This window comes from Lynx canadensis, chromosome B1 (genome assembly GCF_007474595.2).
Source record: "Lynx canadensis isolate LIC74 chromosome B1, mLynCan4.pri.v2, whole genome shotgun sequence".
Lineage (NCBI taxonomy): Eukaryota > Metazoa > Chordata > Mammalia > Carnivora > Felidae > Lynx > Lynx canadensis.
The window spans coordinates 144,760,474-144,785,794 of record NC_044306.2 but is presented as its reverse complement, the minus strand read 5'-3'; the positions used below and the strand labels follow the sequence as shown (position 1 = coordinate 144,785,794).

The 25,321-nt window shown below is 39.9% G+C and overlaps 1 protein-coding gene across 2 annotated transcripts in view; it reads left to right on the top strand.

The window, feature by feature from the left end:
- The first annotated feature begins 3,983 nt into the window (after nt 1-3,983).
- The window catches only part of USO1 (USO1 vesicle transport factor), a 101,663-nt gene continuing 80,325 nt past the window's right edge, over nt 3,984-25,321 (top strand). Inside the window, exon 1 of one of the 2 annotated variants that reach the window (XM_030313661.2) lies at nt 3,984-4,231. In XM_030313661.2, the coding sequence (XP_030169521.1) occupies nt 4,166-4,231 (66 nt within the window). In that variant the 5' untranslated portion in view covers nt 3,984-4,165. The remainder of the gene's footprint in view (nt 4,232-25,321) is intronic. The other variant, XM_030313660.1, reaches the window with a different exon arrangement.

The window sequence follows — 25,321 nt, the reverse complement described above, 5'->3', positions numbered from 1 at the left end:
TGTCCCAGGTTTAGGTCACTTCCTAGCTGTATGACATCAGGCAAATCACTCTCTGCCTGTTTTGCCATCTGTAAAATAGGGCTACTAACACTACCCACCTCATAAGGTTGTTGTGAGGATTAAGTAAATTATTATTTTTTTTTTTTAATTTTTTTTTTCAACGTTTATTTATTTTTGGGACAGAGAGAGACAGAGCATGAACGGGGGAGGGGCAGAGAGAGAGGGAGACACAGAATCGGAAACAGGCTCCAGGCTCTGAGCAGTCAGCACAGAGCCCGACGCGGGGCTCGAACTCACGGACCGCGAGATCGTGACCTGGCTGAAGTCGGACGCTTAACCGACTGCGCCACCCAGGCGCCCCAATTGGTTATGAATTTCAATTGCTGCTTCATCATTAGTAATTTATTTTTCTGATGTTGTTTGATTAATGGATAGTATTACATAATTGTATCAACGATGTTTTGGGGGGCACCTGGCTGGCTTAGTCGGTAGAGCATGCGACTCTTGAGTTTGAGCCCCATGTTGTGCATAGGCTTTACTTAAAAAAAAAACAAAAAAACAAAAAAAACCCAAAACAATATTTTTGGACACTGATTTTTCAGTAATTAGTCTTTAAAGACCTGTCTATGGTATATTTCAACTACAAATTAGCATCTCATCCTTCTGAGCAGGTATAGACAATACTCCACCACAACACCGTCACTCCTACCAGAAAACAATCCTGTGCAATTATATTTCATTGTTTTGCTGAATTTGCCACTAGAAAGAAAGGAAGGATGGGAAAGGGGGCCACTGAAGAGAGACTGAAGTAGGGGATCATTAGGAAGCAATTTAAAAAATGAATTTCAAACCAATTAATTTGTTACTTTTATCAGCTTTGGTTTAAATGTTTATTTATTTATTTATTTTTTTTTTTTTGAGAGAGAGAGTGTGAGCACGGGAGGGGCAGAGAGCGAGGGGATCAGAGGATCTGAAGCGGGCTCTACGTTGACAGCGAGCCCCATGCGGGCTCAAATCCACGAACTGAGAGATCATGACCTGAGCCAAAATCGGACACTCAACTGACTGAGCCACCAAGGTGCCCCCGGGTTTGGTTTAAAGAAAAATCACTTCTTTCACCCAAGTTAAAATTTTTGATTATGTGTATTTTAATGATTTGGAGCATACTTCTCCCGAATGTTTAGATTTATGAAAGTCAGAAATATAATGGCATAAGTCAGGCATCACAATTTTTCATGTTTTTGCTTCCTTTATTTAAGAAACAGTTCTTGAACATCTATCATATTAAAGGAATTATGCTAAGTGATTAAAGGGTACAAATAGAAATAAGACATTGTCCTTGGCTTTTCTCTATAAAATTAGTGGAAGTACATTCACATGTAACCCCCTTTCTCTTGTATAAGGAGTCCATTTCATGGCTGCTCCGTAGTCATGATGGCTCTGCTCCCCTTTCCGACCCCAAGTGGGGAACAAATTAGCCATTGTATCCTCTCTGCCTCCTCTTGAGACTGGAAGTGGTGAGCAGCTCCACCCTTTTCCAGACACCAGGACAGAGGCAAGACTGCGAGGTCAAGGGGGAGAATGAGGGCTCCACCCTCATGTCCTCTGGACCCACTGTCCATCCCTCCTGCCCTCAGTCTTTTCTGCTCAGGGGATGCTGTCAGGGAAGAAAACAGGTCAACTGGAGGGAAAACTCATAGTACGAGATTACTGACCTACTATACTCACCAGTTTAAAACAAACCAGGGCACTTTGACAAGGTTGGTGCCTTAAAAGAACTTAGCTAAAATGTCAAGGCACTGTTTTTGGTTTTTGTTTTTTTTTTTAACTGCAAAAGAATACACATAGTAGATACCCATGAGTCCCACTCCAGAAGATGGAGTGGAGGGAGGCACAGGAAGAAGGCGAAGAGTGGTTCAGGGAGGGGTGGGGCTTAGAGACTGGGTAAGGTTCTTTGCACACATTACTTGGTAGTAACAATGCTGAGCATTTATTGGTCACTTTTTTTAGGCTGCAACAAAATTCCCCCATGGAAAATGTCTGAAGCAAATGTCAAGCATCTAGTTTTAAAGCAGAGGACAATGCTTAATGCATCCCATTTTGTGCAGTATCAGCCCAACCATTCTCCAAGTCACCCAAGCTTAAAACCTTGGCACTAGGAAAAAAAAGTTTCACCATAGCCTTTGCGATATGTGTTATCTACGATTTTACCTCACCCTCCTCCTCAGCATAATATTCATTTATCCATAATGTCTTCTTCATTTATCCATTAAGATCACCTTTTATGACAGTGCTAACCTATGGAGATACAAAACTGAAGAACATAGTCCCACCCTTAACAGTTTGGCTTCACAAGCATTTATTGAGTGCTTTCCACATATTAACAACTGCAAACTGCTAGCATATACATATGTATCTGGGTATCAGGGAAAGCTTTCAGAGGATGCCAGAGTTAAGTCTTAAGGAACTAGTAGGAGTTTCCTTGATGAGGAGGTGGGAGGGGAAGAGCATATCCAGGCATAATTCCAGAGTATGTGGGGGAGGCAGGAGCTGGAGAGATAGGAGCCAGAACATAACAGGCTTGTATACCAAGCTACAGAGACTGGATTTTATTATGGAGCAGATGGACAACCACCGGCAGATCTTAAGAAGAGGACCAACATGGACAGATGTTTTCTTGTTGTTAGGCTCACCCAAAGGTGGAGCGGAGACTGGACTGGATGGAAGCCAGGGCTTGAATGCAGACAAACTAGTTAGGAAGCTACTGCTATAATCTTGGTGAGAAATGATGAGAACATAAACTATGTCAGAGGCAGAGAAGATGAAGAGCAGAGGACCTGTCTGAGAAATAGTCTATAAATAGAAATGAAAGGACTTGAATATTGGACTCGTGGAGGTAAAATCCAGAATATAAGATTCCACCCAGCATCCTTCTTCTGGCTTAGGCAATTATTTGGCTAGTGGTACTGTTGTGCGTGGCAGGGCACAAAGAAGCATACTGATTTTTTTTTCCCCTTTAATGGAGGCTGGGGAAGATGATGAGTTCAATTTTAAATGCTGAATTTGAGACCTGTGGGGCATCCAAGCAGAGGGGTGTATGAATCAGTAAGCTAACTAGACCCTTCGCTTTTTAGCCTCAAGAAATTTACAAGACTACTCCAGAAGCATGTGTACCTACCTGGGCAATTTCATTTCGAAAGGGTCAGAGCATACCATTTTGAAAAAAATGACATTTTTCATGTTTAAAAAAAAAACGCTGAAAATGCAGACGCTGAGTTAGTAACAAAATGTTATGCTACTAGCTGCCAAACTGACACTACAGACCAATGTATTTTGTCTAACAAGCTAAATGCAGGGTTCAATCGGTTTGCACCTCACACTACTTGAAAATAGCAGCGTACCTGGTGTTAAGATCTAGGAATTCCTTTTAGAACAGGTTTGAAGAGCAAGAACTGAGAAATGCGCCCTCCAGTGGCAGTGGAATGAGGGGGCTCTACTACCCTTTTTACCACTAAACAAAGCCCTGTAAAGAAATGCAATTGGCGAGGATCAGAAGGCCACACGGCTCGTACTGCTAAAACACAAAACCAAACGAACCCTCCCAGGGGCCGGGACCCCTTACCTGTCACGTCGGCCGAAGTAAAATTTCACTTTCGACTCAACAAAATACGACCCCAGATTCGATAGCTTGCAGTAAGTCCCCCTCGGCGACAACTAAACACCCGCAAGCCAAAACACGTACACTACTGGTGTCCTCTCCAGCCGGCAGGGCCGGGCTTCTACCACGTGGGTGGTTGGGGCCAGCAGTAGCGACCCGAGAAGGGCGGGAGTAGGAGGCGTGTCCCTGCCGAGGGAGGTGGGACCTGCGCAGTGGGCGGGGCTTGGGCGGATCCGAGCTACCGGCCTCCTTTTTCCTACTTTTCCCCTTTGCCTTCGCCCTTGGAGCCGCCACGTAATGCCACGTCCCCGCGCATGCGCATCTTGACTGGTGGCGGCGGCTGTTTCCGGGCTTAGCGGGGGCTGGAGCGGCTGCCGAGTAGGAGGCGGTGGTGGCAGCGGCCACAGAGTGCAGAGTGCGGGCTTGGGGGCCAGGCCCTGCCGAGGGCAGGGAAAGTTACCTTTTCTTTCCCGAAGGTGCCGATAGAGCCGGTGGCTGAGCGACAAGATGAATTTCCTCCGCGGGGTAATGGGGGGTCAGAGTGCCGGACCCCAGCACACAGAAGCCGAGACGGTGAGAGGAGCGCGACGGGTCCGGGACTTGGGAAGGGTTCGGGCAGGAACGGGACGGAGGACTCGGGGGCCTGGAGGTGACTTCCCGCGCGCCACCGTGGGCCGGGGGTCCACATGCCGCCTCTCCCTTTGCTTCCCTTTCTCTCCTGAAACCCCCGAGTTATTCCCTTACGCCCCAGCGCAGCCCCCACCGCGGTGTTTCGGCCCGGCTGACAGCAGCCGCGCCCCGAAGCTCCGCAGGCCTGGCGTGAAGGGTGGTCCTCGTGTGATGCCGCCCCGTCAGGGTTCGATCCTGGGCACAGGGGGCCCGACTTGTCTTGTGCACCCCTCGGGGCCGTGGGCCCTTGACTCCTTTCCCCGGACCGAGAGGAACCTGAAGTCCTGCTTCCTCCGGCGCAGCCTGGAATGGGGCATGGGGGAAAACTGCAAGAAGGTTTAAAACCCAGCTGTTGACGAGAGCAAGTGGCTAAGAATAAAACGATAGTTTGGGGGCACAAAGCCACCTGCTCCTGTCCCTTCAATTGGAGGAAGGTCGTTCTGCCAGGTGTTATTAGTTCAGACCTCGTTTTTCGGGTTCCTCCAACTATATGCCATTTGGGAAATACTCGATTGGACGTACAGGGATGTTTCGCGCTCAAACCGCTTTGGGACACATCCCCCGGCTTTCCCTTACACTCTCCCCATTCAGAAGTCTGAACCCTTGGTAACACGATTTGCAGCGTCACTTTACAGAATTGTTAGCCACTGAAAACAGTATTTGCTAGTTGGTTAAGTTTAGGATCAGCTTACTTTGAAGTTTGGTCGGTGTTATTAGAAGTGAGTGTGTGTGACACTTAAAATAAACTATGTGAGGGTAATTTTAGATCTGCAGAAAAGTGACAAAGGATGACATTTTAAAGGTAAACTTTGGATAGTATTCATGAACATAACTGGAATATCTGTGAACGTAGGTCCTGTGTTCTGTGTTACTGGGATCTTGAAGGATAATAATAGCTTTCATTTGTCAAGCTCTTACCTTGAGGTAGAGGCTTACCTTGAGGCTGAGCTCTTTATAGTCCATATTCTCCTTCACTCTAACCACGCTGCAAGATAGATGATAGTATTTTCACTTTACAAATGAAGAAATGAGGTTTAGAGAGGTAAAGTAACTTGACCAAGGTCGCACGGCTGGTAGTAGTAGAGCCAGGATTCAACCATGGTTTGCATTAGTTCCTAGCCTAGGTTTTCTTGCTGATGCCCATATTTTATTTTTTTTATTTTTTTAAGTTTATTTATTTTGAGAGAGAGAAAGAGCATGAGCAGGGGAGGGGCAGAGAGAGGAAGGGAGAGAGAATCCCAAGCAGGCTGTGAGGTGTCAGTACAGAGCTGGGTGTTGGGCTTGATCTCACCAACGGTGAGATCATGACCTGAGCCCAAATCAAGAGTCCAAGGCTTAACCAGCTGAGCCACCCAGGTGCCCATCCATATTTTAATACTTTCTTGGGAATTTTGGAAATTTATGTAATATTATTGAAATCAACCTCATAGATCTGGATTAGAGCTGTTTGAAGCAGAAGTTGAAAGCTAGTGAGTCTGTTTTTTTTTTTTTTTTTTCATTTGAAAATCAGGAGATTTTGTACAATATTAGTGTGCACACACACATCCCTGATTTTGGCTTCTTTGTCTGCTCGCATGGCTACAAGGTCCCCAGGCTGCCCCGTTTATAAGACCATGCTCCCTCCAGATTACCAAAGTCACAGCCTACCTGTTGAGCTTTTGTTCATTTATTTTATGTCTGACATTTTTTGTTTGAGGCACCAAGTATGGCTTATTAGAGCTTGCTTTGGCATCAGACCTTGATTTGAATCCTTGCCTTCCACCCCTAATTTTATTGGACCAGGCAAGAGTTGGAGGATACCCTGCGTAACGGAAGGGAACCACCTTCCTGCTCTTATTGGTGTAAATGAGGATTAAATGAAATAGGAAATAGAGCCTGGCACTTAGTATAGTTTTTATTGCATGTTTTTTTTTTTTAATTTTTTTCAACGTTTTATTTTTTTTTTTTAATTTTTTTTCAACGTTTATTTATTTTTGGGACAGAGAGAGACAGAGCATGAACGGGGGAGGGGCAGAGAGAGAGGGAGACACAGAATCGGAAACAGGCTCCAGGCTCCGAGCCATCAGCCCAGAGCCCGACGCGGGGCTCGAACTCACGGACCGCGAGATCGTGACCTGGCTGAAGTCGGACGCTTAACCGACTGCGCCACCCAGGCGCCCCATGTTTTATTTATTTTTGAGACAGAGAGAGACAGAGCATGAACAGGGGAGGGGCAGAGAGAGAGAGGGAGACACAGAATCCGAAGCAGGCTCCAGGCTCTGAGCTGTCAGCACAGAGCCCGACTCGGGACTTGAGCTCATGAACTGTGAGATCGTGACCTGAACCGAAGTTGGACGCTTAACCGACTGAGCCACCCAGGTGCCCCAATTGCATGGTTTTTTTTTAGAGGAAGACTATTTTTTCTTTTTCTTTTTCTTTTTTTTTTAATAGTTGGCCTTGTCACAATGACTTCTGTAGAAAAGGTGGTGTACAATTGAGTATAGAATTTTAAAGCTGGAAGGCCCTTTGCAGATCATCCAGCTTAAACACCCTCATTTTACAAGTTAGGAAACTGAAGCACAGAGCATTAAAGCAAGTTGTACAGTATGAGACTAGAACTCTGATCTTACCAGTGAATGGAACAATATAATTTTTACATCATGATTTCAAATGAAGCTTGAGTATCACTTGTGTATGTTGTTTATGTAAACTGAAAGGAAAGTGAGAGCCCTTGTTCTTGCCTAACTTTGAGTATGCATACTCAAAATTGGAAAAGTAATTTATCTTATGAAGAGAATTAATAGCTTACTCCAAGTTACACAGTGAATAAAATTTGTTTACCATCTCATTCAACAGATAAAGGGGGTCATGGGTCACTAGTTTTGAAGGTGTTTGTAGGGGCTCCTGGGTGGCTCAGTCTGTTAAGCGTCCGACTTTGGCTCAGGTCATGATCTCGTGGTTTGTGGGTTCAAGCCCTGTGTCCGGCTCTATGCTGACAGCTCAGAGCCTGGAGCCTGCTTCAGGTTCTGTCTCCCTCTCTCTCCTCTCCTGCTCATGCTCTCTCAAAAATAATAAATGTTAAAAAAATTAAAAAAAAAACGTATTTGTAGAGCATCATAGAGTGAGTGGTACAATATTAAATATTTTAATTGGCGATTTGATCTGCCCTGGATATTTTAGTTGCCAGAGTTGGGAACCTCTAACTTCTACATAATTGTTTAATATTTTGTAATTTTTTCCATTTCTCTAAAATTAAGTTGTTTTCATTGTGGTTTTCCATCTTTTGTGCTTTTCTCCTCTTTTTCCCAGCAGAAAGCCTCTTTTCTTTGTCTCAAGTCTACCTGTCCTTTATTTTAATTAATTTTATTATCTTGTTTTTTTTATTTTTTAATTTATTTTTAAAGAAGATTTAAACAGATTTTAATCTCTGCACCCAACGTGGGGCTCAGACTTACAACCCTGAGATCAAGAGTTGGATGCTCTACCAACTGAGCCAGTTAGATACCCCTAAAGTCTACCTGTCCTTTAAATCCACCCCTTTTCCCCCACCAAGCTGCAAATAATCTCTTTCCCCTCTGAACAATCTTCATATTTTAACTAGATTGTGCATTTCTTATGCTTTCTACCTTTCCCTACCATTTGTATATGTTTCACTCTTCTGGACTCTTAAAAATCTTTCAGGCAGAGTTCATACGTATTTTAATCTTTGTTTTTTCATAGTAGTAGATACTTGGTAAGTATTTGTTAAATGAATGAATTATAGTGTTATATGAAAGAAATCCCAGATCTATAATCATAGCAGCTTATGAATTGTTAGGTGGTAAAACAATACTTTTTAAAGACTGCTGGAATCAAAGTTCTGGAATGATTGATGTTCATTTTGTCAAACTTTTTACTTAAGGGATTTTTTCAAATTTACTGTGCCTTTAGTGCTTTCCTGCTTTCTCTTACTGAACTTAAATATCTTCTGAATGTGTTAGAGTTACATTATTGATTTAAAAAAAATTTTTTTAAGGTTTGTTTATTTATTTTGAGAGAGAGAGAAAGTACAAGCAGGGGAAGGCCAGAGAAAGAGGGAGACAGAGAATCCCAAGCAGGCTCCCCACTGACAGCGTGGAGACGAATGCCGGGCTCGAACTCACACCTGATCTGAGACCAAGAGCCGGATGCTTAACCAACTGAGCCACCCAGGCACCCCATATTATTGATTTTTTTTAAGATTTTATTTTTAGGTAATCTCTACACCCAACATGGGGCTTAAATTTACAACCCCAAGATCAAAAGTCGCATGCTTTATGACTGAGCCAGCCCGATGCCCCATTACTGATTTATAATACCTAATTCTTCATCCTCTCAGTTAAGAGTAACTTTTTTTTTTAAATAATCCCCAAGATATTATCCCAACTTTTCAAAGGGACTTTTTTAAAAAATTTTATTTATTTATTTATTTGGACAGAGGTGGGGGAAGGGACAGAGAGAGAAGGAGGGAGATTATCCCAAGCAGGCTCTGCTGTCAGCACAGAGCCCGATTGCAAGGCTCCATCTCACAGACTGAGATCATGAACTGAGCTGAAATCAAGAGCCCGTAGCCCAACCCACTGAGCCACCCAAGTGCCCCCAAGAGTAACTTTTGATTGGTGTTAAGATGCTTTCTAGAGACATAGTGTTGTATCATAGGATAGTCAATAATTCTATAAAATTCTAAAAAATATTTTAAGTGTAGAATTTCATCCACATTAAACCTTTCATATTTTAGAGTCAAATACTTTTAAATTTGATTTCTCTTTTTTTTTTTACTTTAGAGACAGGCACTGATTTCTGGTGATTGAAGCCTCCTTAGTCTTGACATACTTTGCAGGGTACAAATAAACACTAATTATAGTAAAAGTCCTACTTATTTTTTTTTGAATGCTAACACATTTAATTTTCCATCTACTTTTCATGTAATAGCTTTTTTTGTTTTAAAGCTAGTTTCTTGAAAATCCCAAGAGAAATATTAACTGCATTTGATGAAAAATCATAGGGGATTTTCTTTTCTCAAGTTGTATCCCAAGGCATAAAGGTTGCTTAAGTCCAGAAGAAGTATGTGGAATTACTGTACTGATAAAGTCATCTCTTTTTGTTTTTAATGTTTATTTATTTTGAGGGATGGGGGGAGGGTGAGAGACACAGGGAGAGAGAGAGAGAGAATCCCAAGCCAGGCTTCATGCTGTCAGCCTGAGCCTGACACAGGGTTTGATCTCACCAACTATGAGATCATGACCTGAGCCGGAATCAAGAGTTGTGTGCTCAACTGACTGAACCACCTATGTGCCCCAGGTCATCTCCTTTTAGATCAGATGGTGATCAGCTGGCTTAAAAAGCAAAAGGACTAACAATATAGAGACAGCTGTAGTTTCTTGTAATAAAAATTGTTGTTAAGGAATGTGTGTTTAAATTTAGACATAGTTTTGGTTTGGTCAAACATGTCTTATACCTCGTTACTATAAATGTATAGTCTAAAACTCCTGTTTGGGTTCAAGTTTCATATTAATAACGAAGTCAGTGTCATCACTGATACGTGTTTTCTCTCTTGGTTCTCTTGCAATAACAATGTCAAAGAAAACCATAATAATGATTTGTGTTTTGATCACTTCTATCCAACCAAAGATGTCTTATATTCTTTTTAAGTAGTGTCTGTTGAAAACTATATGAATTTTTTTAAAGGTTATTATGTAGATTATTAAGGGAAATTAAAAAAAAACCTAGAATTGTTTAAATATTACACACCCTACCAGTAGCAAGGTATGTTTCAAAAAACATGAGTAGATGTACTTAAATTTGTTATCAAGAAGTATGTTGGGTGATGATCAGAAACAAAACAAAAAGCCTAATATTGATGCAAGATTTATTAATAAGCAGTTTTCAAATATATTCAACATGTAGGTATAAAGTAAGTTGTGTTTATGAATTTTATTAGACCAGATCCTTTTTTCCTCTGGAAACCTTATAGATCTGAGTGTTCTGAAGAACATACTTTGGGAAAACTTGTCCTAGAGGATATATTTTTAAAAAGAATACTGCATTTTAAGGGGTGCCTAGGTGGCTCAGTCGGTTAAGTATCTGACTTCGGCTCAGGTCATGATCTCACAGTTCATGGGTTCGAGCCCTGCGTCGGACTGTGTGCTGACAGCTCAGAGCCTGGAGCCTGCTTCATATTCTGTCTCCCTCCCTCTCTGCCCCTCCCCCACTCACACTCTGTCCCTCTCTCTGAAAAGTAAACATTAACCAAAAAAAATTTTTTTTAAGTCTTTTACTATTGTCAGTTTTATGCAGCTCATGAAGTGTTGCCAATTTAAATACCTAAAAGATTGGGGTGCCTGGGTTGCGTAGTCAGTTAAAGCATCAGACTTTGGCTCGGGTCATGATCTCGTGATTCATGGGTTCGAGCCCCACGTTGGCTCTGCTGACAACTGAGAACCTGGATCCTACTTCAGATTCTGTGTCTCCCTCTCTCTCTCTGCCCCTTCCCGGCTCATGCTATCTCGCTCTCTCTCTCTCTCTTTCTCTCTCAAAAATAGACGTTAATAAATAAATAAAAGATAAAATAAGTCCTGGTGCTTTGTGGTTTGAGAACTAATTGTAATCACTCTTGAATCTGATTATCGTTTAGGAGAGAATTTAAAATTTTCTTATGTAAATTTGCTGATAGCAAATACCATTTTGCTCTCTTAATGTATTCACATTTTATTTATACTGCATTGGTTTTTTTTGTCTGTTGTGGATATCCTAGAAAAGGCCTGCTTATATTTTTATACCTCAGGCAGAAATGCTATAAACATTTTTGTATAAAAAATTACCTTTAATTTGAAAGCTGGTGGTGTTAAGACTTTGAGATGCTAACCTTTGTGATAGGTTAATTGGTAGACAAGTTTCATAATGATGCCTTGCTTGGAAAAAATGTTCTTTTGGAAAGCATTGTTCTTTTCTTAGAGAAAACATGGAGAATAAATGAAGCAGTATATTAGCTTGGCTGACTTACTGGTAATTGTAATGGAAATTGATTGTATTAGATTCATTGGATTTATTTGCAAAGAGACTGGTGTTTGACTGTGATGTTCCCACATCTTTTTTTAGATCATAATAATTTAGGTCATCTGAAGATAGGACTGACCTTTGCTTTTTTTTTTTTTTTTCCTTCATAAAACCTCTTAGTTGTAGAGTTCAATTTAAAATAAATTTCTGGTTCTTGGGGCACTTGGGTGGCTCAGTCGGTTGAGCATCCAACTTCGGCTCAGGTCATGATCTCATGGTTTGTGAGTTCAAGCCCTGTATCGGGCTCTGTGCTGACAGCTCAGAGCCTGAAGCCTGCTTCGGATTCTGTGTCTCCTCCTGCTCTCTCTGTCCCTCCCCTGCTTACACTCTTTCTCTCTTTCTCCCTCTCTCTTTCTCTCCAAAAATAAATAAACAATAAAAAATATTTAAAATAAATTTCTGGTTCTTTTTGTGCTCTGAAACACTAATTTTTTTTTAATTTTTAAAATTCTTTATTTTTGAGAGAGAGAAAGACACAGAGTGTGAGAGGGGGAGGGTCAGAGAGAGGGAGACACAGAATCCGAAGCAGGCTCCAGGCTCTGAGCTGTCAGCACAGAGCCCAACACTGGGCTTGAACTTGTGAACCACGAGATCATGACCTGAGCTGAAGTAGGACGCTTAACCAACTGAGCCAGCCAGGCGCCCCGAAACACTAGTATTTTTTGTTTGTTTGTTTGATTAAAACACTGTAAATGAATTGATTATTGGTTAACATGAATTATTTTAGTCCTGCAGTAAATAGTCATGGTTAGGGAAGTTCTCTCCAGGGAAGCTATAACTACGTTTTAAACTTCTTGGAGGCAGTTATATGATCAAATAAGTTGGTATTAGATGTTTGGTAAATATTTATTGAATAACTGGTTGAATGAGATTTTTTATTTTATTGTTATTATTTTTTAAATTTTTTTAATGTTTATTTATTTTTGAGGCAGAGAGAGACAGAGCATGAACGGGGGAGGGTCAGAGAGAGGGAGACACAGAATCTGAAACAGGCTCCAGGCTCTGAGCCATCAGCACAGAGCCCGACGCGGGGCTCGAACTCACGGACCGCGAGATCGTGACCTGAGCCGAAGTCAGCTGCTCAACCGACTGAGCCACCCAGGCGCCCCTATTATTATTTTTTTTAATGTTTATTTTTGAGAGAGAGAGAGCACAAGCTGGGGATGGGCAGAAAGAGAGGGGACAGAGGATCCGAAGGGGGCTCCGCACTGACAGCAGCGAGCCTGATGCGCAGCCAGAACCATGAGATCATGACCTGAGGCAAAGTCAGACACTTAACTGACTGAGCTATCTGTGCTTCCCTGAATTAGATTTTTTAAATTGGCATTCCTGTCCTTCATATTTGTATGTCAGTTAAATAGTTACTGAATACTAAAAAAATATATGGGTTTCTCCTAGGAATTGTCAGAAAATACTGCAAACTGCATTATGGCAGTGTCTTTAAATTGTACTTTCAGCATGCTGGTTTTTTTTTTTTTCAAGTTTATTTATTTTGAGAGAGAGCATACTACACACCATTGTGCACAAGTCGGGGAGGGGCAGAGAGAGAGAGGGAGAGAGAGAATCTTAATCAGGCTTGAGCTATCAGTACAGAGCCCAACAGGGGGCTCCATCTCATGAAATGTGAGATCATGACCTGAGCTGAAATCAGGAGTCAGATGCTTATCCGTCTGAGCCATCCAGGCACCCCAGCATGCTAGTTTTATGCCACTTGCCTTTTTCCCCTTTTACTTTTCAGTGGCTTTTCATTTTCACGTTTCTCATCTCACTTTCTTCTTTCCTAGTCACTCCCATCACATTGCTGCTTTTTTGGTCTCCTTTGTTTATCTCTGAATAAAAGTAAATGGCACTATTGGTTAGCAAAGTAAACAAATATTAAATTCAGATTATTAGGTTATCATTCTGATTATGCTCAATTTACCAATTGTTAGTGGGATTATTTGCCCTTTTCAGTTTTGTCTTGGTAAGTGGAATTGTGAATCTCAGTTGACAATTACTAAAAATGATGAAGAGTTCTGATACATAATCACCTGCATGAGTTACATTATCTTACGCATACTCTCTTTTTCATTAGCTTTTTAATTTTTTATTACACAAAATGGCAAACAATACTAGTAAAGTTTAAGGCCTGCTTGACTACCATCTCCAATTTCGTACTCTTTCCAGAAATAAGCATGATTCTTAATGTGATATAAATCCTTCCAGAGTTTTATGAAGTTATACATTTATACAATATAAAATTATATATTGTATGATCATATTTATCCTTTTTTTCATAAATGATATACCATTTATAGTGTTTTGCAGCTTACATTTTTAATTGGTTGATAGGTCTTAGAGATCTTTGCATGTTAAAACATAAAGCTACTTTATTAGAATTATTTAAAATACCAGATTTCTAGTTACTTTGTTAACTACACTATACTGAGGCTATAAAAGCATCTTGATAACAGGATACATGTCCATTTATTTTGAGAGAGAGAGAGAAAGGGAGAGCGCATGCAAGCAGGGACGGGACAGAGAGAGGGAGAGAGAATCTCAATCAAGCTCTGTGCTGTCAGTGCAAAGCCTGACTTGGGGCTCCGTCTCGCGAGCCATGAGATCATGACCTGAGCAAAGCCAAGAGTCAGATGCTTAACCAATTGAGCCACCCAGGCGCCAGGATACATGTCTAGTTCATCACTGTATTTATCGCTCAGAGCACCTAATACTTACCATAATATAAATTGAAGAACTATTGTCTTTTGAGTTTTTCCTTATTACCCCTTTCCGGTCTTTCTAAATAAAACTAACTCTGGGTTAAATTTTATCCAATATACATCCAATATGTGTATATATACATGTATATATATGTGTATATATATGTATATACATGTATATATGTATATACATGTATATATGTACGTATACATATATACATATATAAACATATATCTATACATATATATGTACATATACATATGTGTATACATACGTATATATATATACATGTATAGATATATGTTTTTTTTTTTAGAACTGTTTTTTGTTAATATATAGTATTCTTTTGTTTAATACAAGAGTCACAAACTCAAATCCCAATAGTGTCAGTTGGGTAACATCACTGTTCATTCCAGCAGGTCAGGTTAAAGGAGAGCAGAGGTCTGGCTGAAACTGGAGCCTGTGTATCCTGACTTGAGAGCATAGATAGTGCTCAACCCCAGCCAGTTGGTGCCTCCAGGAATGCAGGCTCAGAGAGCCAATTTAATGTAATGGTTAAGCACTCAAACTGCTTCACTTTGAATCCTGTCCAACTCCTTACTAGTTTTCTGAACTTGGATTTACCCACCGTACCTCAGTTTCCTCATCTCTAAAGTGTGGATAATAATGGTGCCTGTTGTATAGCGTTTTTATGTAGATTAAATGAATTTTAAATACATAGATCTTTAGCAAAGACTGGCACATACTAAATGCTGTACATTGCCATATAATAACAATTCTGAGATGCACATTAGCATGCAAACATCTCTGAAATCACCTTGCATCATGTAATTATAATTGGCAATATTTCTCTTTGCTTGGTGTTACATTAAAAAATGGTGGATCTTGTGGCCCAGTTGCTAGAATATGCAACTCTTGATCTGGGGGGTCATGAGTTCGAGCCCCACATTGAGCATAGAGATTACTTTCAAAAATGGTGGATCTTATAATTGATGGCTTCTTAGATTGTGTGAAATACAGTATTAGCTATCATTAGCTATCAGGCTGATTTTCCTCCAGAAAAGGTGGAAATATGGATTTCTATATAAAATCTTTCAATTTTTAGATACTGGCTTAAAACTTACCTTAAATACTGTGTAGGCCAAATAGATCTTTCAGATAGTATACAAAACAAATGTGTTATTACTTACTATGAAAGGTTAAGTATTTTTAACTTACTCTTTTATTTTTATTTTTTTCAATGTTTCTTTTTATTTTTGAGAGAGAGAGACATAGAGTGCGACTAGGAGAGGGGCAGAGAGAGAGGGAAGTACAGAATCTGAAGCAGGCTCTAGGCTCTGAGCGGTCAGCACAGAGCCTGACGCAGGGCTCGAACTCACAAACAGTAAGCTCATGACTCGAGCCAAAGTCAGACGCTTAACCAACCTGAGTCACCCAGGCACCCTGAGTATTTTTAACTTATTCTAAGTGTTGAGTATTAAGTAGCCTTAGAGTCTATCCTTTATTCTTCCATCTTGCAGATGATGAACCTGACTTAGATTGTATTTAAGGTACAGTCAATCCTTGTTATTCATCTATTCCATATTTGCAAATTCATCTATGCTAAGATTTCTTTGTAACTCCAATATCAGTACATCTAGTCCTTGCAAGTTGTTTGTGGACATGTGCAGGGTAGTGAAAAATTTGAGTCACCTGATCTGTGTGTCCCCAGTTGAGGTCAAACAAGGAGATACTCTGCCTTCTTGTTTCAACTCTCATATTAAACCAGTGTCCTTTTCACAGCCTATTTAGTGTCATGTTTTTTGCATTTTTGTGCTTCTTGTTGGTGATTTTGCTGTTAAAAATGACCCCACATGTAGTGCTAAAGTGCTGTCTAGTGTTCCTAAAGCACAAAAAGGCTGTGGTGTTTTCACAGAGAAAATATGTGTGTTATAAAAGCTTCCTTCAGGCATGAGTAATAGTGCCGGTGACTGTGAGTTCAGTGTTAATGAATCAAGGACATGTATTGAAAAAGATATCTTTAAAGAAATACACATAAAACAAGGTTATGTATTGGATTGATTGGGGAAAATGTGACCACAGGCTCACAGGAACCTAGCACTGTATTTCTCTTAGATGCAAAGGTTCAGTATCTGCTAATTCATTGTCTGTGGTCACTTACAGAACATAACTACTGTGGCTAACAAGAATCAACTGTATTCAGAAAGTAGATAAACAGTGAGTCAGTCAGGTGCTATGTTAGAGCACATAAGAGAATAAAAGCAAGGTCTAATAAATTCTGGAAATTCCTTTAAATTTTTCTGGTTAGTTATTGAAGCAATAGTGAAAACATGCTTATTGTAAATAATTCATATCACTATGTAGTCTAAAATTTCCCCTTTCTTCTTCCTGTCACAATCTCATTTCCCATTGCCAAGGGTAATTGCTAATGAAGTTTGGCATACATCCTTCCAGAATATTTTCTTTGCAGTTACCAATATGTTTATGATACAAATGAGTTTTTTTTTTTTTTTATAAGAGTGGCATATGGGGTACCTGGTGACTCAGTTAAGCATCTGGCTCTTGACTTCAACTCAGGTCATGATCTCATGGTTCGTGAGTTCGAACCCTGCATTAGGCTTGTGCTGACAGTGCAGAGCCTGCTTGGGATTCTCTCTCTCCCTCTCTCTCTTCCCCTCCATTGTCATAGCTTTCTTTCTCAAAATAAATAAACCAAAAAAAAAAAAAAAAAGAGTGGCAGAGTTAATTAAAAATTTAATAGTAGATGAGGCACCTGGGTGGCTCAGTTGGTTGAGCATCCAACTTTGAGTCAGGTCATGATCTCGTGGTTCGTGAGTTTGAGCCCCATATCAGGCTCATTGCTGTCAGCACAGAACCCATTTTGGATCCCCTGTACCCCCCCCCCCCGCCCCTCCGCCACTTGCACTCTCTCAGAAATAAACATTAAAAATATATATATTAGAAAATTTAATAGTAGGTACTAGAATTTTTTCTATTCACTAATCAGTAAACATAGATTCCCATAGAGTTTAAAAAATATTTACAGGGGCGCCTGGGTGGCTCACTCAGTTAAGCGGCCGACTTCAGCTCAGGTCATGATCTCACAGTTCATGAGTTCGAGCCTTGTGTTGGGCTCTGTGCTGACAGCTCAGAGCCTAGAGCCTGCTTCTGATTCTGTGTCTCCCTCTCTCTCTGTTCCTCCCCCGTTCACAGTCTGTCTCTCTCTCAAAAATAAATTAAGATGAAAAAAAAGTAAAAAATAAATAAAATAAAAAATATTTACAAATTTCTTTGTTTCAGGCAAATAGGCTGAAGTATCTTCTTTTGTTGTTACCAGTTTTCTGTTCTGTAACCTTACATGTCTCGTCTGTATTTATATTTCTCTTTATTCAGGCAGTGAAATTCTGGGAAGGTTACTTGTTTCAAGGGTACAGAATGGTTATCTGAAATGTTGTGCTTTATAGTCTACTGAGATAATGACTATTTTGGTAAAAAGTCTAGGTATAAACATTTCTGACTTTTTAACAAAGTAGACTTGATTACCTTCTTCTGTATTAGATCAATAATGGCAGCAAAATGTTAATTAAGGAGAAAATGGTATTAAAATATGTGGGATTTAAACCTTTCACTCCCTTTCCAACTCTCCCATCATGTCGATGAGAGTGTTGAAGATTCAGACAAGAGTTTGTGACTTTAAATACCCAGTATAATTATGAATTTTGCTTTAAAATTTTTTTAGATTTATTTATTTTGAGACAGAGACAGAGAGAGAGATCGCAATGTTGGGGCAGAGAGAGAGAGAGAGAGAGAGAGAGAGAGAGAGAGAGAGAGAGAATCCCAAGCAGGCTCTGCACTGTCTGCACTGAGCCTGACGTGGGGTTTGAACTCACGTACTGTGAGATCATGGCCTGAGCTGAAACCAGGAGTTGGACGCTCAACCAACTGAGCCACCCAGGCACCCCTTATGACTTTTGCTTTAAACAAGTTGGCTTCCTTGTTTGGTTTCTGAGATAGTGAGTGAGTTGCTAGTAACAAAGTCTCTCACCTCAGGATCCCATTTGGGACACTGAATACATTTATCCTTTAAAACACTGCCTTTTTCCTTATGGTAATATGCTCATTCACTCTGCTTCCCTACTTTTCCACCTGCTTTGTTGTTGTTACTCATTACCCACACTTCTGGCTATATCCAAACCAGTGCTTAACTTGGGGCCCTCTGACCAACTAGGCTATGTAAAGTCGTACTCTCCACCTAATCACTATCTCATTTCCCTAATTATTCCCCTTGTCATACTTATCACTTTCTCTCTTTATCTTAATTATTTTTAATTTGTGGTCTCCTTGCCATTATCATTTCATTAGAATAGGTACCTTCTACAGTGGCTCACTGCTATTCCCCCAGAATAAAATTTTGCAGTGCTTTGCAAAATGTTAAGCACTTTACTAATATTTCTCTAACTGTCTGTGGTGAAAGACCAGTTGCTTTAGTTTTATTTTTTTAATTTCCAATTAATCACAGACCAACACCTCTATAAAATACAATAAAAATGAGTTGCTGGGAAGATGGAGTGACAGTACACATAGACACACTCGTGTGTGTAAAAATGTTAAGCCCTATTTTTTTTTATATAGCCGTACAGTTATCCAGTTGTAGAAGTTTCTAAATGTGTGGTCCCAGTTTCAGAACTTACCTTGTCACAGACCACTGCTTTCTGGTTGCACTGATCACAGCCCCCATGGGGGTAGCAGCACTCTGATATTTGTTGAATGAATGGATGAACCACCACTTAGGATTATGGTACTGAATTCTTCAGATATATTGCTCCTTTGACCTTTATCCTTGCCAAAACCCAGAGTGTTTGCTGAGATATAGAAGAATGATTGCTGGTTCATGATTTCAAACTTCAGCTAGCTTTATTTATTTATTTATTTATTTTTAAATTTTTTTTAACTTTTTTTTTTTTTTTGAGACAGAGAGAGACAGAGCATGAATGGGGGAGGGGCAGAGAGAGAGGGAGACACAGAATCGGAAGCAGGCTCTAGGCTCTGAGCCATCAGCCCAGAGCCTGACACGGGGCTCGAACTCACGGACCACGAGATCGTGACCTGAGCTGAAGTCGGCCGCTTAACCGACTGAGCCACCCAGGCGCCCCAGACTTCAGCTAGCTTTAATCACTGCTGCTTTTTTGATTTTTTAATTGTATCTTTTAAAAAACAATATTTGACCATACGTTTGTTTAAGAAAAAGCTGTAGAAGTTGAATCCCAAAGAGTGGTTGTCCCAGACATTTTATTTAGAGCCCCCAGCCTCTTAAATTCAGTTCTTTCAATTATTCTTTTGCCTTGTTTATCCCTTCAGCCCTTGGCCCGTTACCACCACCCTAATACGTTTTTTTCTTAACCTTATTCCTTGTCTATTATAATGAGCTGACATATTTTTTTTTCTCTCTCTCTTTTTCCACTCCAGTTTGTCCTTATCTCAGCCAGGTTAATTCTGAAAGAGTGAGTATATTAATTTTTGTAGTTTTTCTGAAGTACTTATACGGTACTAATTTTTTTTTTTTTTAACTTGGTAGCTGCTGCCTTCCCCCCCACCCCCCACCCATAGCTTCTGATTATAGCTTTCCCAAAGTAAAGAGTAAAGCTCAAACTCCCTTAGAACAAGGGACAACCCTGGCTGACCAGTTAAGTCAAAGGCTTTTCAGGGTCCTTTAGTGAGCTATAGTGCAAGTAAAACCTATTCATAGAAACTGTATTTCAGTCTCCCCCTATAAAGTCCTGCAGTCCATGTAGTTTGCAACAGTAACTCAGATTTACATTTTTCTGCATAGGATGCAATGTAAGCTATGAGAGGGTGGGCTTTGGAGTGAGACATCTACAGCTTGGGTAGAAAGAATCTGGACTGTGCCACCAAACTGCCAGTGTATTTTGAGATGTATTGTTTTGTTTCTGAGCCTTAGTTTCTTCTGTAAAATAAGTACTAAGAATGCATGGGCCAGAATATAGTCACCGTCTATGCCTGGATGCAAGGAAGACTTAGAAAGTAGTCTATGTAGATAGACATCTATGTGCCCAGCTAAAACACAGAGGATTCTAATAACTGAAAGGAGGAAATGGAAAGTGAGGCAGTTATGCTGCATTGAATTGGTTTTTCAAGTAAGGAATAAATGGCATAATGGTCTGTGAGATCTACAATTTCTGAATATAACTTAAACATTCTTGTGCTACAAAATTTTTGCTTCGTAACTATCAACTGAAAAATATAGACAGTGTTTGGCCTAAAACATGGCTAAATCTTTGTAAGGTTTGGAACACATATATTTTCCTTTCATTTGGTTTCAGTGGTCGGTAAAGAGTAGCAATGTAGCACTTTATTATAGAGAGATCACTTATTCAGAAACTTCAACCATCTGGAATATTATCAGGAGGTAATAGGCTTTCCTATAGCAAAAGTGGAAGTTGCAGGGTCCGTGTACTCAATCTTGATCTTAAGCCTGAATGATTTTTTGTTATACAAAAATTGTATTTGGGCACCTGAGTGGCTTGATCGGTTAAGGTGTCCGACTTCGACTCAGGCCATGATCTCCTGGTTGGTGGGTTCGAGCCCCGCATCAGGCTCTGTGCTGGCAGCTCAGAGCCTGCAGCTGGCTTTGGATTCTGTGTCTCCCCCTCTTTCTGCCCCCCCCCAATTGGCTCTCTGTCTCTCTGTCTCTCTCAAAAATAAATAAACATATAAAAAATTTTTTAAGAAAAATTGTACTAGTATCTAACTTAATTATCAAATTTCTCAGTTGCAAATTAAAATCTGCAAAATTGAATGGTCTGTTAAAAACATATATGATGGAAGTGACAGCCAAAAGCCTGATAGAAGAATACAAAAAAAGTCATAAGCTTGGTAACAATAAAGTTTGTTAATAATATTTATTGAATATTTGTAGGTGCCAGGTACTAGGCAAAACCTTTTATGTTCATTACTTTATTTAAAACCTAAGACGTTGGTCTTATGTATATCTTGGAGAGGACTTAGGTTTAAGTGCTAAGAAAGCTTATAATTATGTGTGTTGTTTAAGAAGACAGAGAAGCTGGTAATTAATTTTAGATTACTATCAGAAAAAGCTAAAATGAAAAGACCAGTTTGGTCCCTGACAGAAGGTATCGGAAATAACTCAGTCTAATGCTTCTAAATAAGTTGTTCTTATATTCACGTTGATTCTCATTGGCTTGCACTATGGTTGACTGCTTTGAGTTCATCTTTAAGTTGCTAGAGAGAAAGTTCTGATTAAAATCCCCAATTTGGAAGAATATGTACTTGCTGTAAAAATCCAGGTTTAATCAGTCAGAAGCATGCTTATATTGTTAAAAATAGTCTTGATAGAGGGGCGCCTGGGTGGCTCAGTCGGTTAAGTGTCTGACTTCATCTCAGGTCATGATCTCACAGTTCATGAGTTTGAGCCCTGTGTTGGGCTCTGAGCTGACAGCTCGGAGCCTGGAGCCTACTTCAGACTGTGTCTCCCTCTCTGTCTCTCTCTGCCCCTCCCCTGCTCACACTCTGTCTCTCTTTCTCTCAAAAATAAACAAACATTAAAAAAAAATAGTCTTGATAGATTATTTACCCAAACTCAAGAAAGAATGGATTTTATTTCTATAAGTATAATAGTGATTAATTTTAATATTTGAAAAGGTACATTTTTCAACTAAAAATAGTGATTTGCTCATTAATCAGTTTATTGAAGCAGATACTTTGAACTTACTAGAAAAGAAATATGTTTTTAGCTAACATTTTAATCTTATATATTCTTATTTTTCCCATGTTATTTTAGATCAGCCATCATTCCCAGAGATACAAATTATTGTAAAAGGGGAAATTTTCTAATTTTAGAAAGTCTCCTTTGGTGTATTATTTTACTAGAACAAGTATATGTGTGTGTGTGTGTGTGTGTGTGTGTGTGTGTGTGTGTGTGTGTGTGAGAGAGAGAGAGAGAGAGAGAGAGGGATGAAAATTACGTTTTTTGGTTCATAGATGTATACAATTTAAAAACTCAAATTAGACCAATTTTGGGGGGTGTTTTTATTATACAATGGGAACAGGACCCATGGGCAGAAAGAACTGCCTAGACCAATTTTATTGTGAATATGAAATGCTCTTTTATACATTAAATATGTGCAAACAATTACAAGGAAATAATTTTCAGTGCCTGAAATTCCTTCATATTGTCTGATGAACTACTTATCCTTTTTTTTTTTTTGTAATGTTTATTTGGGGGGTGGAGGGGCAAGTGGGGGAGGGGCACAGAGAGAGGGAGACACAGAATCCACAGCAGGCTCCAGGCCATCAGTGCAGAGCCTGTCATGGGGCCTGACCCCATGAACCTCAAGATCATGACCTGAGCTGAAGTCAGATGTTCAACCAACTGAGCCACGCAGGCACCCCTGAACTACTTACTTATCCTTTAATTCTTGACTCAAGAATGGCATCCTTAATTATACCATTCTTTTTTTTTTGTATTAAAATTTTTATTTTATTTTATGTTTTTAATTTACGTCCAAGGTAGTTAGCATACTAACTACACTGTACTGAGGCTGTAAAAGCATCTTGATAACAGGATACATGTCCATTTATTTTGAGAGAGAGAGAGAGAAAGGGAGAGTGCATGCAAGCAGGGATGGGACAGAGAGAGGGAGAGAGAATCTCAATCAAGCTCTGTGCTGTCAGTGCAAAGCCTGACTTGGGGCTCCATTTCGCAAGCCATGAGATCATGACCTGAGCAAAGCCAAGAGTCAGATGCTTAACCAATTGAGCCACCCAGGCGCCTCTAAGGGGTAGATTCCTTAGTGCCCCTTACCCATTTAGCCTATCTCCCCTCCCACAACCCCTCTAGTAACCCTCAGTTTGTTCTCCATATTTATGAGTCTCTTCTGTTTTGTCCCCCTCCCTGTTTTTATATTATTTTCATTTCCCTTCCCTTATGTTCATCTGTTTTGTCTCTTAAAGTCCTCATGAGTGAAGTCATATGATTTTTGTCTTTCTCTGACTAATTTCACTTAGCATAATACCCTCCAGTTCCATCCACGTAGTTGCAACAGGCAAGATTTCATTCTTTTTGATTGGAGTAATTGGAGTAATACTCCATTGTATATGTATACACCACATCTTCTTTATCCATTCATCCATCGATGGACATGTGGGCTCTTTCCGTACTTTGGCTATTGTTGATAGTATTGCTATAAACATGGGGGTGCATGTGTCCCTTCGAAACAGCACACCTGTATCCCATGGACAAATGTCTAGTAGTGCAATTGCTAGGTCATAAGGTGGTTCTATTTTTAGTTTTTTGAGGAACCTGCATACTGTTTTCCAGAGTGGCTGCACCAGCTTGCATTCCCAGAGTAATACTCCGTTGTGTGTGTATATATATGTGTGTGTGTGTATACATATATATATATATATATATCCCACATCTTTTTTACCCATTCATCCATCGATGGACATTTGGGTTCTTTCCATACTTTGGCTATTGTTGATAGTGCTGCTATAAACATTGGAGTGCATGTGTCCCTTTGAAACAGCACACCTGTATCCCTTGGATAAATACCTAGTAGTGCAATTGCTAGGTCATAGGGTAGTTCTAGTTTTAACTTTTTGAGGAACCTCCATACTGCTTTCCAGAGTGGCTGCACCAGTTTGCATTCCCACCAACAGTGCAAAAGAGATCCTCTTTCTCTGCATCTTTGCCAACATCTAGTGTTGCCTGAGTTAAATATACCATTCTTAAACAGTATCTGTCTTAATCTATTTGGGCTGCTACAACAGAAATATAATCTGGGTGTGGCTTAAACAACACGCATTTATTTCTCACAGTTCTGGAATGTGGGAGGTCCAAAATCAAGGCACTGGTAGATTCTGTGTCTGCTGAGGGCCTGCATTCTGGTTCCTCCATATATCTACTCACTGTGTCCTACTTGGCAGGAAGGGAGACGGAGCTTTCTGGAGTCTCTTTTATAAGGGCACTGATTCCATTCATGAGGACTCTATCTTCATTCCCTAATCACTTCCCCAAAGCCCCATCTCCTCATACCATCACATTAGGAGTTAGGATTTCTAAATTTGCATTGGGGGTGGAGGCCCAGGGAGGGGTGTGGGGAGGACATAAACATTCAGTCTGTAGCAGTTTCACTTTCACATAGAATTGACTGTTTTCTTTTGTGCCCCAGCTTTACTCAGCACTTACTTATATACCTTTAACTTGTTGTTATTCTATATTCATGTGACTGTCTTCCTGTGCAAGTTCTGTGTGGTTAGAGACCATATCTTATTTTGGTTAGTACAAGAACAAATACATGTGTCCTCAGTGTGTGTATATTAACTGAGCAATGACTGCATTCTAGTTAAAAAAATTTGGACTTTATAAGCAACAGGGGGCCAATTGAGGATTATTTTTATTATGGTAGTTTTTTTATCAATTAAGAGCTTATTTCATACTATTAATTTTTTAAGTCTATTAGAGAGGGCATGAGCAGGGGAGGGGCAGGGAGAGAGAGAATCCCAAGCAGGCTCCACAGTCAGCGCTGAGCCCTGTGCAGGGGCTTGATCTCACGACCACAAGATCATGACCTGAGCTGAAATCAAAAGGCAGATGCTTTACCAACTGAGCCACTCAGGCACCTCTGATTTCGTATTATTTTGATCAGAGTGAAGATAGCATTTGAAAAGATGTGTTCAGTCAGTCATGAAAATATCCTAGAAATTCCAATAAAACATAAACCATTTTGCTTTACTCCATTATTGCTCTTTTTTGTTTATAAAGGTAATTCCTATTTTATCAAAATTCAAACATGAGAAATAATGTAAAAAATGAACATTTCCAGCAACCTACCAAATGGCAATATGGTACATCGTCTTAATATTTTCTATACATATTCACATTGTTTATTAATAGTATCATATTAAACCAAAATGAACTAATGCCAAACATACTGCTTATAATTTTTGTCCACTTTTTCTTCTATTAAAAAAAATGGCTCTGATTCATTCATTTGATCAACTGCATAGTTTCTGTGTACCATATGTTAATTACTCTCTGATTGATAGATGAACCTTTAGATTCCCCTCCACCTTTTTTTTTTTTTTTCCAATTAACAGAAATTTATTGCTCAAAGTTGTGAAGGCTGGAAGTCTGAGTTCTGGAGTGCCAGTTGCAGACTTCTTATTATATTCTTATGTGGCGGGAACTGGATTTCCTTT